The sequence below is a fragment of the Osmerus eperlanus genome, chromosome 17 (assembly GCF_963692335.1).
Source record: "Osmerus eperlanus chromosome 17, fOsmEpe2.1, whole genome shotgun sequence".
Taxonomy (NCBI): Eukaryota; Metazoa; Chordata; class Actinopteri; order Osmeriformes; family Osmeridae; genus Osmerus; species Osmerus eperlanus.
The window spans coordinates 13,539,764-13,553,740 of record NC_085034.1 but is presented as its reverse complement, the minus strand read 5'-3'; the positions used below and the strand labels follow the sequence as shown (position 1 = coordinate 13,553,740).

Below are 13,977 nucleotides of genomic sequence, written 5' to 3'. Positions count from 1 at the left end.
TTGTACCCTCTCTAGTTTGTACATACTTGACTGAGTTATGCTTCAATTGCTCTTTATGCTGATGATATTGAATTAATTTATTATCCGAGTCATGATAACGAATCTTTCTTGTACAATAGCCGAGGTCTGGGGGTGTGGGTAGGACAGGGTGAGCGAGCTGTGTGTATTGGAAATGTATGTTATGTAAAACTGTTTAGTCTGCATGTATACTATAATTTTGTATTTGTGTTTTGAAAATTGGATTCTACATCTCAAGGGGCAGTCCTTTCAATAAAGTCAAATACTTTCTGCCCAGCTTCACCAAACACCAACCTCAGCAGGGCTCCAGACTAACTTGTTGCCTTGGTTGCACAGGTGCGTCTAACTTTAGGTGCACCAGCACAAAATTTAGGTGCACCCAAATTTTTCCTTGCGTCGCCACAATTTCAAAGTCACTTTTTTATCACGCTCCATATACATTCATATATATTATGTAAATGATCTTGACAAGAATAAGGTGTAGGTAAATACTTTTTTTATTTGAAGCACAATTATACTGCATATAAAAAATAAAATATTTTAAGTGTTTCACTGAGCTGCCAAACAAAAACATTTTAAGCAAAAAACATCAAAATAGAAAGTGCTACTGTTTAAAATTGCTTACCTGAACTGAGACCTAACATTTCATGGCTCATAGCGGGTCCCCCCTTGCTGTCGCATGCCCTTCAGATGTCCAACACCTGTCACACTCTCCCTAACATCAAAATCCTAGCTCTATGGGTTAGCTCCATGGCCCAGCTCCGTAACTTAGGGGTGGGCAATACATTTTTACAAGGGGCCACATGATAAACCTTAAATATGTGGGAGTGCCGCATCAACGATAACTTGAACTTAATCCTGCTAACTATTCATTTGCTCCCATCGTAAAAAGCAGTATATATTTTGATTAGCTTCTACTGGTTATCAGAAAAATAAGGTTGGTGTAGGTCAAATAGGAAAAGACTATAGAAGTAATAAACAGTAAAAACAAAAACGATCATTACATCAGTGTTTCATTTTATTTGTAACTAGTTAATCTTCACAACACTCAAAAGTTGTTTTGCAGTATGTTAAACTTTTAGCTTTTTGTATGTTTATACAAAAAGCAATACTTTTTTTCAGTTCATTTTGTTCTGTGAGAGAAATCCAGTGGGCTTGAACAAGTGCATCGAAATCTGGCTGAATGTCTGAGGTGGACATGCGAAGGACAGCTGACAGGTGATGATCAGGGTCTGCAGCTCAATGAGCAAACCACCAGCGGCCTGCGCCCACTGAATCAGTCAAGTTCTTATTATGTCTGTGTTAGTTTTTTTTCTTTAGTCCCTTAGTGACGATTCAAATTGTAATCCTTCAACACAGCGACCTGTTCTCCACAAACTAAGAACACAGCTTTGACTTTGACCTCAGTAAACAGATACTTAGAAGTCCATGTCTTGCTAAAAACTCTACATTCTGTATCAACCTTTCGTTTTTTCATTTTAGAGGGCGAACCAACAGCTAACTCTCCTGTCGATGAGGTTGCGCAAGCGCACATATGTAAATTGCCTGATCACTGTAGTCTTTCAGGACTACATATTTACTACCGCTCAACACATTTATTTATTTAAAATTTTTGATTTACCTAACGCAGGCCGGATTGGGACAGCCCGTGGGCCGGTTGTGGCCCGCGGGCTGTACAATGCCCAGGTCTGCCATAACTGATTCTCAGGTCGTAATTTCAATCACACAGCACGGAGCAGTGTAGGCCTACAGGAATATCTGGACCACAGCCAATCAGAGGCAAAGACCCGCCCCATCTCTGTCTCTGATTGGTTTAGACCACGATATAATCCAACCATGAGTGTGAGTTCCGTCAAAGGAGAACAAACGCTTCGTTCGTGGAGAGGCAGCGGATGCGAGGAGGTTAGGTTCACCGGTGCGACCTAGGAAAAACTTTAGTCGCAGCCGTACAAATTTTAAAATTAGTACAAATTAGTCACACTCTAGAGCCCTGCTCAGTTGTGTATGTGTGTTACCTGTAAAGTAGTCGAAGCAGTCATGCTGGAAGACCTCGTATAGGACCCCTAGCAGCTGCCACATCTGGGGGGAGATGGTCTGACAGGTGAGCCCAAACGCCAGGGACAGGATCTCCTCATAGAACTCTGGAGGAGGTGGTGGGGATCGGGGTGTTGAAGTGTTACATAAGACCGTGAGAGTGCAGGTTGTGTACAGCCTGGACAGGTTGACAATGAACTGTGTGATTCACAAAAATCTTCCTTAAGGACAGAAGGTGCTATTAAGATGTGTGTGCATAATTCCCCTATTGTGGCCTCTTTCAATTCTTCCTCATACTCTTCCCCTCCTTCCTTCTTCCCCCTCCTCATATCACCTTCAGACATAATAATTAGTCATGGTTTGATCAAGCAGTCTCTCTGTATGTCTCTCTCCATCTCTCTCAGGACTTGACATATGTGACACACAAAAACAGAATGACGCGCGCACACACACCTGCCATACCTATGATGGGCTTCTGTAACACCAGACCGATGACCTGCAAACAGATCCCCTCCAACTGTTGAGTAATCTGAGAGTGAGACAGAGTGAGAAGGGGGGGGGGGGGCAAGCCTGCTACAGTATCAAGAGAGGAGAGAAATACACCTGCTGATATCTCACCTCTTTGTGGTCCTCCATGACAGTCAATATAGTGTCAATGGTGCTGAGAATGCTCAGGGCCATGACAGTCTTGTCCTCACTCTCCTCATACTCCTCACTCTGTAGCACCTTCGTGAAAATCTCAGCCTGCATATACACACAAAGAATACAGTTAGGTCCATAAATATTTGGACATTGACACAATTGTCATCATTTTGGCTCTGTATACCACCACAATGGATTTGAAATGAAACAATCAAGATGTGCTTTAAGTGCAGACTTTCAGCTTTAATTTTCAGGGTATTTACATCCAAATCAGGTGAACGGTGTAGGAATTACAACACATTTTATATGTGGCCCCCCCCTTTTTAAGGGACCAAAAATAATTGGACAAACTAACATAATCATAAATCTAATTGTCACTTTTAATACTTGGTTGCAAATCCTTTGCAGTCAATGACAGCCTGAAGTCTGGAAGCCATAGACATCACCAGACGCTGGGTTTCGTCCCTGGTGATGCTCTGCCAGGCCTCTACTGCAACTGTCTTCAGTTCCTGCTTGTTCTTGGGGCATTTTCCCTTCAGTTTTGTTTTTAGCAAGTGAAATGCATGCTCAATTGGATTTAGGTCAGGTGATTGACTTGGCCATTGCAGAACATTCCACTTCTTTGCCTTAAAAAACTCTTTGGTTGCTTTCGCAGTATGCTTCGGGTCATTGTCCATCTGCACTGTGAAGCACCGTCCTATGAGTTCTGAAGCATTTGGCTGAATCTGAGCAGATAATATTGCCAGAAACACTTCAGAATTCATCCTACTGCTTTTGTCAGCAGTCACATCATCGATAAATACAAGGGAACCAGTTCCATTGGCAGCCATACATGCCCACGCCATAACACTACCTCCACCATGCTTCACTGATGAGGTGGTATGCTTTGGATCATGAGCAGTTCCTTCCCTTCTCCATACTCTTCTCTTCCCATCATTCTGGTACAAGTTGATCTTGGTCTCATCTGTCCATAGGATGTTTTTCCAGAACTGTACAGGGTCTTTTAGATGTTTTTTGGCAAACTCTAATCTGGTCTTCCTGTTTTTGAGACTCACCAATGGTTTACATCTTGTGGTGAACCCTCTGTATTTACTCTGGTGAAGTCTTCTCTTAATTTTTGACTTTGACACAGATACGCCTACCTCCTGGAGAGTGTTCTTGATCTGGCCAACTGTTGTGAAGGGGTTTTTCTTCACCAGGGAAAGAATTCTTCTGTCATCCACCACAGTTGTTTTCTGTGGTCTTCCGGGTCTTTTGGTGTTGCTGATTGCACATCTTGATTGTTTCATTTCAAATCCATTGTGGTGGTATACAGAGCCAAAATGATGAAAATTGTGTCAATGTCCAAATATTTATGGACCTAACTGTACATATCCATACCACACACATACCTCATTCTCTTCACATATTTTATATATATCGGTTTTAGACAAAAACACACTCAGATAAGAGTGCAAACAAACACACACGGTTCAGGGTCTAGAGGACACTAACCAGGTTCTGCGTCATGTCCACGGCGATGACGGCCACTTCCTGGTTGTACTCACAGATCATCTTCTGGATGACGTTGGTGAGGTCGTCGTTCTCCGTCTCCTTCACAATGTGCAGCAGCTCCTGCATGATGGGTCGGATGTAGGGCCTGATGTAGACTTTAGCTGCAGAGACACAGAGAGGAATGGGACTTAGTGTGTGTGATTTGGTCCAGATAGAAGCTAAGATTTGATACAAGGATCCTATTGGTATGTGCAATTAGCTGTCTAATGTAAGTAGTGTGTGTGTGTGCGCATGTGTTAGAAAGTGTGTGTCTGCTCGTACAGCCTCAGACCTTGCTCTTGGTTGCTGACTAGTGTCTGCAGAGCAATAGCAGCCTCCACTTTGACGGGCATCTCCTTGTCTGCAATCAGGTCCTGCTTGACCAGCTCCACCGCGTTTCTCAGCACCAGCTCATCATGGAATCGCAGTGGACTGAAGGAGTGCAGCACCCAGCATGACTGCGGACACCCCACCAAATTACTCATCTGCACACCCTATGGCTAGGCCTTAACCATTGCGACTACTCAACTAAGTCCTGTCATTGTCTTTTGAAATTAGTGATCTGCAAAGCTGTCCTCCTGCCACCAGAGTGCATCACAGGGCCTATTGTGTTCCTCTGTACAAGAGAAACAGTAGCTTCCTTTTATAGAGCCTGTTCGACCGTCTGACCCGACCGACACACAGAAAGACAGACAGACAGACAGAAAATGAAAGATAGATACAATACACAGATAGAGAGGTATGCAAAGCCAGATTGATGGTGTCTCACCCTGGCTCGTAGGTATCCCAGAGGAGAGTTGAGGAGGGGGAACACGTAGTTCTGTAACATAAGCTCCATCTGATCCCTGTATAACCGCTTCTGTAGAGACACAGGAGAGAGAGACAAACAGAAGAGAGAAAAGCTATTAGAGCTGGATACAACAGATAGTAGATAGTGAAAAGGGCAAAGGAGAGAATGGATAACACACACACACACACAAACCTTCAGCAACAGTTCTGCCAATGAGCCGATGACGTGCAACCCCCCGTCCTTCCTGCGGGGGTCAGTGGTGGGCTCCATCAGGATCTGGTGACAGAAGTCCATCATCTGGGGCAGAATCTGTTGAAGCAAGGAGCAGAGGTCAAAGGTGATCGGTGCCCTCACCGATCACCTTTGAAGGCCACAGGATGACTTTTGAAGTGGGGGAACATCTAGCAAAAAAAAATAAAAAATAAGGGGAGGTACTACAGTTGAATAGGAAAAATAAAATCCTGTTCTTCTATCAGAATGAAACTTTACCACATAAATAAACCCAAAAATATAAGATAATTTTGTATTGTGAATTTTAGTTTTCCCCGAACACAATGTTTAACAGCGATTTTCTCAAAATGACATCTAGCACACGTCAAGCTAGACAACTCTTGGCTCATAATATGTAAAGCCACACAATTTTACATACTGCTTTGTACTTGGAATATCTAGACATGTTCAGAGGGATTTTCAAATATAAAAAACTTTTTTTGCACTTGTCAACATCATACCAACAGTAAAATATGGTGGTGATAGTGTGAGCTGGGGCTGTTTTGCTGCTTCAGGACCTGGAAGACCTGCTGTGATAAATTAATTCTGCTGTCTACCAAAAAATCCTGAAGGAGAATGTCCGGCCATCTGTTCGTGACCTCAAGCTGAAGCGAACTTGGGTTCTGCAGCAGGACAATGATCCAAAACACACCAACAAGTCCACCTCTGAATGGCTGAAGAAAAACAAAATGAAGACTTTGGAGTGGCCTAGTCAAAGTCCGGACATGCTGTGGCATGGCTTAAAAAGGCTGTTCATGATCGAAAACCCTCCAATGTGGCTGAATTACAACAATTCTGCAAAGATGAGTGGGCCAAAATTCCTCCACAGTGCTGTAAAAGCAACTCATTGCAAGTTATCACAAACGCTTGATTGCAGTTGTTGCTGCTAAGAGTGGCCCAACCAGTTATTAGGTTGTAGGGGGCAATCACTTTTTCACACCACTGTAGGTTCTTAGTCCTAACAGGGGCGTCTCATAGATGGACTGTCCTCACCTCCTTCCTCTTGCGGGCGGCTTTGCACAGGAGACTCTGGGCCTCTGTGGCGGGGAGGGCGTGGTCATCGTACAAGTCTGGAATGCACACAGACCAATCAGTCTACAGAACCACCTGACTATGTCAGAGCTTGTCCTTGTCGTGCCAGGTATTCGCCACCAGATGTAACACTACCTCTACAAACACACAAATGGATAAACGGTGTTGTGTATCCTCTTAGTTTGCCTGCCTGTCTGTCAGTCTGTCTGTCTGATTGTGAGTTTGTGATGACTTACTGAACTTCATACGGATGTACTCATAAGGGTCCTCCTGCCAGAGTTTCTCATCCTCATCTTTGTAGCACATGAGAGGGAAGATCACCTCCTGACAAATGGTCTGTAGAAAACAGGAGGAAACAATTCAGCTAACCAACACTCAGCTTAGGATAAGTCTACTTTTTAATTAGTATTGTGTGTGTGTGTGCCAGACCTGCATGTGGGGTTTCATGTGTTTCCAGGTGATGGAGTGGGACAGTCCCTGACGCAGGTAGCTGAGGGACTGTTGTAGGACGTGTGGAGTTACATACTGCTTCTGTCTGTGCTGGTCCAACACCTTCAACAGCACCTGAGTGACAACACACACACACACACAGAATCATCAGCGAGAACAGAACATGTATTCAGCAGCTCACAAGGTGTTAAATATATGTGAAATATTAAAATAACAGTAAACTTTTATTTTGTTGTTGCTTATAAAATATACTTCCAGCACATTAAAATTTTTTTCTACGTACAGACAAGACTTCTCTCACACTACTGGAGACAATCACTATACTACTCAGCACAAGGAACTGTTTATGTTCCTGTTCTGTTAAGTTTGAATTATATTGTCCTGAGACAAATGTACAGTATTTGTCCATGCATAACTACTAAATACTAAAATAATAAATAGGTTATTTATTGATGTTTTCTAACTTGTTAACTAGCTGGATTTCTGCATTATAATATATTATACGCATGTAATATAATAAAGTATGATATTGATTTTAGCTTGATTTAGCAATTGGTTTGTTCATAAATCCAATTATATTTTACTAGTGTACAGTTCCGATGATGCAGTTGTGTGGGGTTCGGTTTTTCACTGTCTAGTATTTTGTTTTTAGGTTCTGTGTTCGGGCTGTCCTTTGGTTGTATTGATTTCACCTGTTAATCGTTAGCTTGCCTAATTAAGTCGGGCCCTTGTTTCATTTGTGAGGTATTGTTTGTGTAACAACGTACTGAGCCTACAGATAAATAATATTGAGATTGTGTATAGACCTTAGCCTTGTATTTTGTGACTCCGACATTTGCCTAGCACTTTGGATACTTTTGCCTTGTGGGTTACCAACCTGTTTCCGTCTGACTAAGATTTTTGCCTTGTCCTTTTTGAGAAAAAAAAAAAAAGAATAAAAACATCACTGTGTACCCTGCGTCTGGGTCCTCTTCCTTTTCTGGGATCTATCTGGGATCGTGACAGCAGTCAGTGATTAAGATGTCAATGAGACACACAAACACAGATTCCTTGAACTATATATAAGGCACAGTGCCTGTGATGCAGTCGCTGAGTAAGATGTCAGTGACGCACACATTTCTGGAATTATAGATTGATGTGATGCAGCTGATGATGTCGTAGAAAAAACATCATACTGCTGTAATTATGAAGATGGGTAATGATTATGGATTTAATGAAACTTGTAATCACTTTTCTAGTACATGCTATATTATTGGAAACCAGATGCAAAGCTGTTGACTGATTATTGTTATCCCTAAACAATGGTAGGAAACATGAAGCCCAAAATATAAGGTTTAAATAATTAAAGGATGAGTGGGGGAGAGGAGCATGTGTATGCTTTCATAAAGGACCAGGATGCACAGCTATGACTTATGAGACATATTTGTGGCCTTTCGCCCAGGAGCCTAGTGCAGCTGGCTGTTCAAGGTCAGAGTGTGCCAAAATTGGGAGAATTGTCTATGTAGGAAAGTACCTGGTTTGAATCACCTGAGACAAGGGACGCTTGGTAAGATTACCTAATGTCTATGTAACCAACAAATATCGTACCATATTAACATACAATGGGGAGAAGACTATATAAGTTAAATTGTCCAGAGAAAACTTCAGTCTGATCCCGGGATCACGCTCACGTTCTATTGGGAATCTTTGTTACCTGAGAACCAATAAAACACTTTGCACCAACCCTGCTGAGTTCCAGTGCTGTTTTTAAATCTTGAGAATTGACTGAAGACGTACAGAACTTTTGTTTCATCAAATTGGCGAGCTACAACCAGGAGAAGTTTGAGAGATCCACCACGGGCCTGTGGGAGGAGAGCACCTCGGAACACGCCTTGGCCAAACAAATTTATAAGGTAAGCAGTTTTTTTTTATATACATCTGCTGAATTCTGTGCGTTTCCGAGGTGTGGGTCCTCCCATGCAGGCCAGGTAAACTGGTACAATCTCTTCTTCAAAAGAACCTATTTCTTTTATTTAAAGTAATAAAACTATCAGAGCACTGAAACCCAGGTTTGATGCAAACATATTGTATGTTTGTATGTATTTTGTATGTCTTGTACTGCTATGTCACATTCAACTATAATCTGCTGGTTCCTTGTCTGTCTAACTTTTGCTATGGGCTTGATTTGGCTTGCACTGACGGCGCAGCGCTTGCGTTTGTGTATATATAGTGTGCTTTCGTTTTGATATGTGGTATAGATGGTCTCCTGAGACAGTTTATCAAAGGAAGACATCTGATATTGGGCGTGTTGTGTATTTTAGTGTGTGAAATAATATGTGGTAGGCCTATAGATGGTCTCCTGAGACAGTTTATCAAAGGAAGACATCTGATATTGGGCGTGTTGTGTATTTTAGTGTGTGAGATAATATGTGGTATAGATGGTCTCCTGAGACAGTTTATCAAAGGAAGACATCTGATATTGCGCGTGTTGTGAGGTCTACGACAGGCAGCAAAGGGCAGGAGTTATTTGTACGGGTGTACATTTGATGCCCTTCCAGAGCGAGTTTCCAGAGCGATTCTCTTGGTTGAAAGAGAGTTAAAGTACTTTGTCAATTAGATAACATTTGCGCGCATCCCTGGAATAGCGATAGATAACATCATTGGCCAGAATTTAATGCTTGTGAATATGCTTATGTATCAGAATGAGTAGATATTAGACAAAAGTCATATAAAGGACTGTATTTTACTGTAAATAGAGAGGAACATACACAGCGAAGTCTGCACATGCACCAGGAACATTAAGTGTGGTAGAGTAAGGAAAGACGAAATGCTTCAAATTGTCCGATGGGCTGGGTGGGAGCCAGACTTGCGTATTGCTCCTGGAACTTCACGCCTTCACCTAAACCGTGATAGACGTGGCCGGCAGAGACAAGCGCAGTCGGGTTGTCGTAGCGAGTGATAAAAAAAGAAAAAAAGAGAGAAGCCTGTAGATCTCTGTGAGCCCGTAAGGCTTGACAGAAAAATGAACCACTAATAACCTGAGCACTCCAACCAGGGGAATAGTGGGGTTATCAGGGAGAGAAGCCCGAAAATTATCAGTAAATAGCCACACTGCTTCTGCCCCAGACAGAAAACCACATAGTTATAGATTAAAACAAGTGAACAGTTTTGTAAGCCAATGGAAAGCTCAACTCCAACGTTTCATGAGTTTCTTAAATTCGAAAATAGTAGGATGTGCAAGTTGTGAATGAACATATCTCTGAACTATTGATATTTGCGGATGGCTAGAAACAGTTACAAGTGATCAGAGAAGTCTTGTGATTAATATAATCAGAAGCATCAGCGGTTCATTTCTCACAGACTCTTTCTCTCTCTCCCTCTCAGACACACACACACACACACATCTTTTCTCTCCCTCCTGAACACGTACATCCACATCCTTTCTGTCTTTGTCTCGTCTCTCCTTCCCAAAAAACCCACCCTTTCTGTCTCTCTTTCCTCTTCTCACACACACACACACACTCATTCCCAGTTACACACACACACACACACACACACATCCACAAACACTTTTACACACATTTAAACTAACGTCTCATCACACACACACACAACACACTCATTCTCATCACACACACACACACTCCTACACCCACTACAAACACACACATTAACATCCTCTCTGTTTTTGTCTTGTCTCTCCTTCCCAAAATACCCCCCACCCTTTCTGTCTCTCTCTCTTTCTTCCTCTCCCCCACACACACACACACACACACATCCACTCATTCCCAGTTACATATACTCACACACACACACACATCTACAAACACTGTTACACACAATCATCCAAATTAACGGCTCTCAATCACACTCACACACTCACTCCCACTCTTTCCCAGTTACACACACACACATACATCCACAAACACTTATAGACACACTCACTTAAATTAACGTCTTTCATCACACACACACACACACACACCCACCCACACACTCTCATTCGCACACACGCACACACATACCCACTCATTCCCAGACACACACACTCGCACCCTCTCTCCGTGTCTAGCTATTTCTTGTTGTTTCTCCCTGAGTTGTGCTTGAGTTACCGAAAGGTAGACACAGGCTCTGCGAAAAGAGCAGTGGCACCTGCCACGAGAGAACGACTATTTTCACAACCAGGAGCAAGGTTGTGTGCGTATAGAGCAGGACGCGGCTCCATAGATAGGCAGGAAGAGAGGCACTAGGGATTGTGTGTAATACTGACGGCAATCAGAAGTATCAGGGGACTGTGATTATTGTAAAGTACACACAGAAAAATATTAGCAAGTAAGGTTATTACAGTAATGAACACATTAAGGACCCCAGAGTTCCAATTTTGTAGACTGTGTGACACTTTACAGTAATAAATTGGCATACTAGACAACAGTGATAAAACACTACTTCTTATTTATTCTACTTTGATTAATGCAAACAGACACAGTAGTATTTTTGACAAAAACACACTTATTTACAAAAGCTGAGAATTAACAGAACGCTCAGCTGATAAACTTAAAACTTGGCAGAGTACCAAATCACAAATTCGGCCCTAGAAGAGAATTCTTCCCTGACGTGTCTTAGCAGTAACACAATTGGCTTAATTCTACAGGTCCGGCCCAGGTTGGAGCAGACCACAGTAGCCACTATCCTAGCGACTTCCGGTTAAAAGTGCCAGTAGGGCACACAATAGTAGTACGGGATAGGCCAGCCACACATCCATCACTCAGTATTACCATTGTTCCCAGTGGGTTAAGTGGAGATAGGAAGGTTGGATTATACCACCAGACCTCCATAAACGATAGACAAAAGAGGCTGGTGTAGGACCCCAACTTAGCTCCAGTGAGCTAACTGGGACAACTAATGAGCTATTTTGTAGAAATTAAGAAAATCAGGGAAACGGACGACCAACCAGAGTTTCCCAGGTCCTTGGTCAGCAGAACACAACACATTTATACAGGGATCATTCACGGGGAAAAAACAGTGGGAAGGCTTTGAACAGCCAGGTGACGGCTCCAGTGGAGGTAATAAAAAAAAAAAAACGCCACCCAGACAACAAAAAGTTAATTCAACAGTTCATGAAGAAATGGCATGCTCGAAATTCAATTTGGCCGAAAGGAGGATCCTTTGATTTAGCGTGCTGTGAGGAGGAGGAGGTCAACATAAAGCCCCACAAATCTAAAGATTTGAAAGAAGACAAGGGAAAAGGAAGTGCTAAGTTGGTTTAGAAAGGAAGGACACAGACGCCAGCAGATGGCAAGAAATAGACGGAAAATACGAAGTGATGAAAGAACCCCCACAGCGCATGGCAACAGCTCAGCGGCAGAGGGGTCGTGCACTCAAGTCATCACAAGCGACACACACGTGAAGAACAAGAGCAGCACTGGGCGAGAGATGGTGGAAGACTGGGGAGAAGATCCAACCATAGGGAGTCAGGTGGCTGAGCGGTTAGGGAAGCGGGCTAGTAATCTGAAGGTTGCCAGTTCGATTCCCGTCCGTGCCACATGACGTTGTGTCCTTGGGCAAGGCACTTCACCCTACTTGCCTCGGGGGAATGTCCCTGTACTTACTGTAAGTCGCTCTGGATAAGAGCGTCTGCTAAATGACTAATTGTAAATGTAATGTAAACCTAAACGACCACCTAGAAGGGAGGGGAACAGAGGATCTAGACGATCCGATCCAGCGATGCCCACTGGTGGTAAAAGGACCTGGACAAGATCCCTTGTATGTGCCATGGTCGTTCATGGACATGATCGGCCTGGCAGGTAGACTGCCTACACTCACTGATGGAGCTAACAAATGGATAACAGCACTGGAAGAGAGCACAGTAGGGGTGACACTGGCTCTGGGAGATATAAAGGCTCTGCTAATGCACACGGCCGAAAAACAGATAACAGAAGAAGTTTTCCAAAATGCACAACAGCTGGAAACCAAGTGACCGGAAACCAAGTGGACAGCGTAGGGTTCGAAGATCACCACAACCAAGTATGGGCAGAGCTAAGGAAACACTACCCAGAGAAGATGGATCCCTCTAAGCAAGATGGCGAAATGCTGAAAGACGACGAATGTCCATCAAAGGTTCTGCATGCTTTTCAATGCAGGTGGAGTAATGAGACTGGGAGTGCCTGGAACACAAACAACACAACACAGAGACTGTTTATGCTGATGGTGATGAAGGCATTTCAAGATGTACAAAAGTGTCTAGACGGTGTGGTAGGCCTGATGAGAATGGACTGGCCAGAACACATACTCCATCACGTCAATAACTGCAGAGAAGAAAAACAGGAAGCAGAGGCCCAGGTTCCCGAGAACCCGACACACCAGGCCCCAGTGATGTTCCAGCCACCACCCCAACCTCCTGCTCCACCAGGACCAGCGAAGGCAGCACCAGTCTTTCCCCCAACTCTCACCCTGCCACCAATCCATGTGCATATTGGCTCCTCAGATCAACCCTGGAGGGGAAAGGGAGGACCTTCGCAACGTGGTGGGAAACCCCGTGGGGGAGGAGGACAAGGTCCACCCCCACAGCAAGAAGGACAAACACAATCCAACCCCAATCCAACTGACAATCAGCTACCACCGGCGTGCTGGGGATGTGGACAACAAGGACATTACAAAAGAGAATGTCCTACAAATCCGCCTGTGGGGCCAGCGGCAGGCTGGCAATAGAGGTGCCTAGAGAAGCCCAAGGGGGAAAAAATGTCGCCAGTTATCTCATTACAACCACGAGAAGAACCCACCATACCAGTTACAGTGCAAGGGCAAGAACATGCCTTCATGGTGGACACAGGAGCGACATACTCATGCATTGGAAGAAATGGCTTCAATCTCCCCCTCTCAAGTTCATCCATCCGAACTGTAGGCTTTTCTGGGAAAACACAAGTGATACCACTTACGGAGCCACTCACAATGCAAATTGCAGGAAAAACTATTGTAGCGCCTCTACTGTACTCAGCACACACTCACATCAATCTATTAGGAAGAGACATTCTATGCATATTAAAAGCCAATATTGTGTGTACCCAAAGCGGCCTGCGAGTGGAGTTCCAAGAAGATCCCTCAGCGAATCAGCAAACCAGTGACGGTTGAAAAGAAACTACAATATGTCTTAAGTCCACTAATGAATGTAACAACACAAGATCCCCACAGCCAGACACCACCGCTAGCGTACTGGCTACAATTGGCACCAC

The 13,977-nt window shown here is 43.6% G+C and overlaps 1 protein-coding gene across 7 annotated transcripts in view; it reads right to left on the bottom strand.

Annotated features, from left to right (window-relative positions):
- The window catches only part of ipo8 (importin 8), a 77,867-nt gene that overhangs the window by 50,738 nt on the left and 13,152 nt on the right, over positions 1–13,977 (bottom strand). The window contains exons 9-19 of one of the 7 annotated variants that reach the window (XM_062482838.1): positions 6,749–6,883; positions 6,556–6,655; positions 6,281–6,357; positions 5,749–5,961; positions 5,210–5,326; positions 4,997–5,086; positions 4,520–4,685; positions 4,189–4,349; positions 2,671–2,796; positions 2,506–2,569; positions 2,034–2,159 (exon numbers count right to left, since the gene is read on the bottom strand). In XM_062482838.1, the coding sequence (XP_062338822.1) occupies positions 2,034–2,159; positions 2,506–2,569; positions 2,671–2,796; positions 4,189–4,349; positions 4,520–4,685; positions 4,997–5,086; positions 5,210–5,326; positions 5,749–5,961; positions 6,281–6,357; positions 6,556–6,655; positions 6,749–6,883 (1,375 nt within the window). Of the gene's footprint in view, positions 1–2,033; positions 2,160–2,505; positions 2,582–2,670; positions 2,797–4,188; positions 4,350–4,519; positions 4,686–4,996; positions 5,087–5,209; positions 5,327–5,748; positions 5,962–6,280; positions 6,358–6,555; positions 6,656–6,748; positions 6,884–13,977 lie in introns of all 7 variants that reach the window. The other 6 variants (XM_062482839.1, XM_062482836.1, XM_062482837.1 and 3 more) reach the window with 6 other exon arrangements.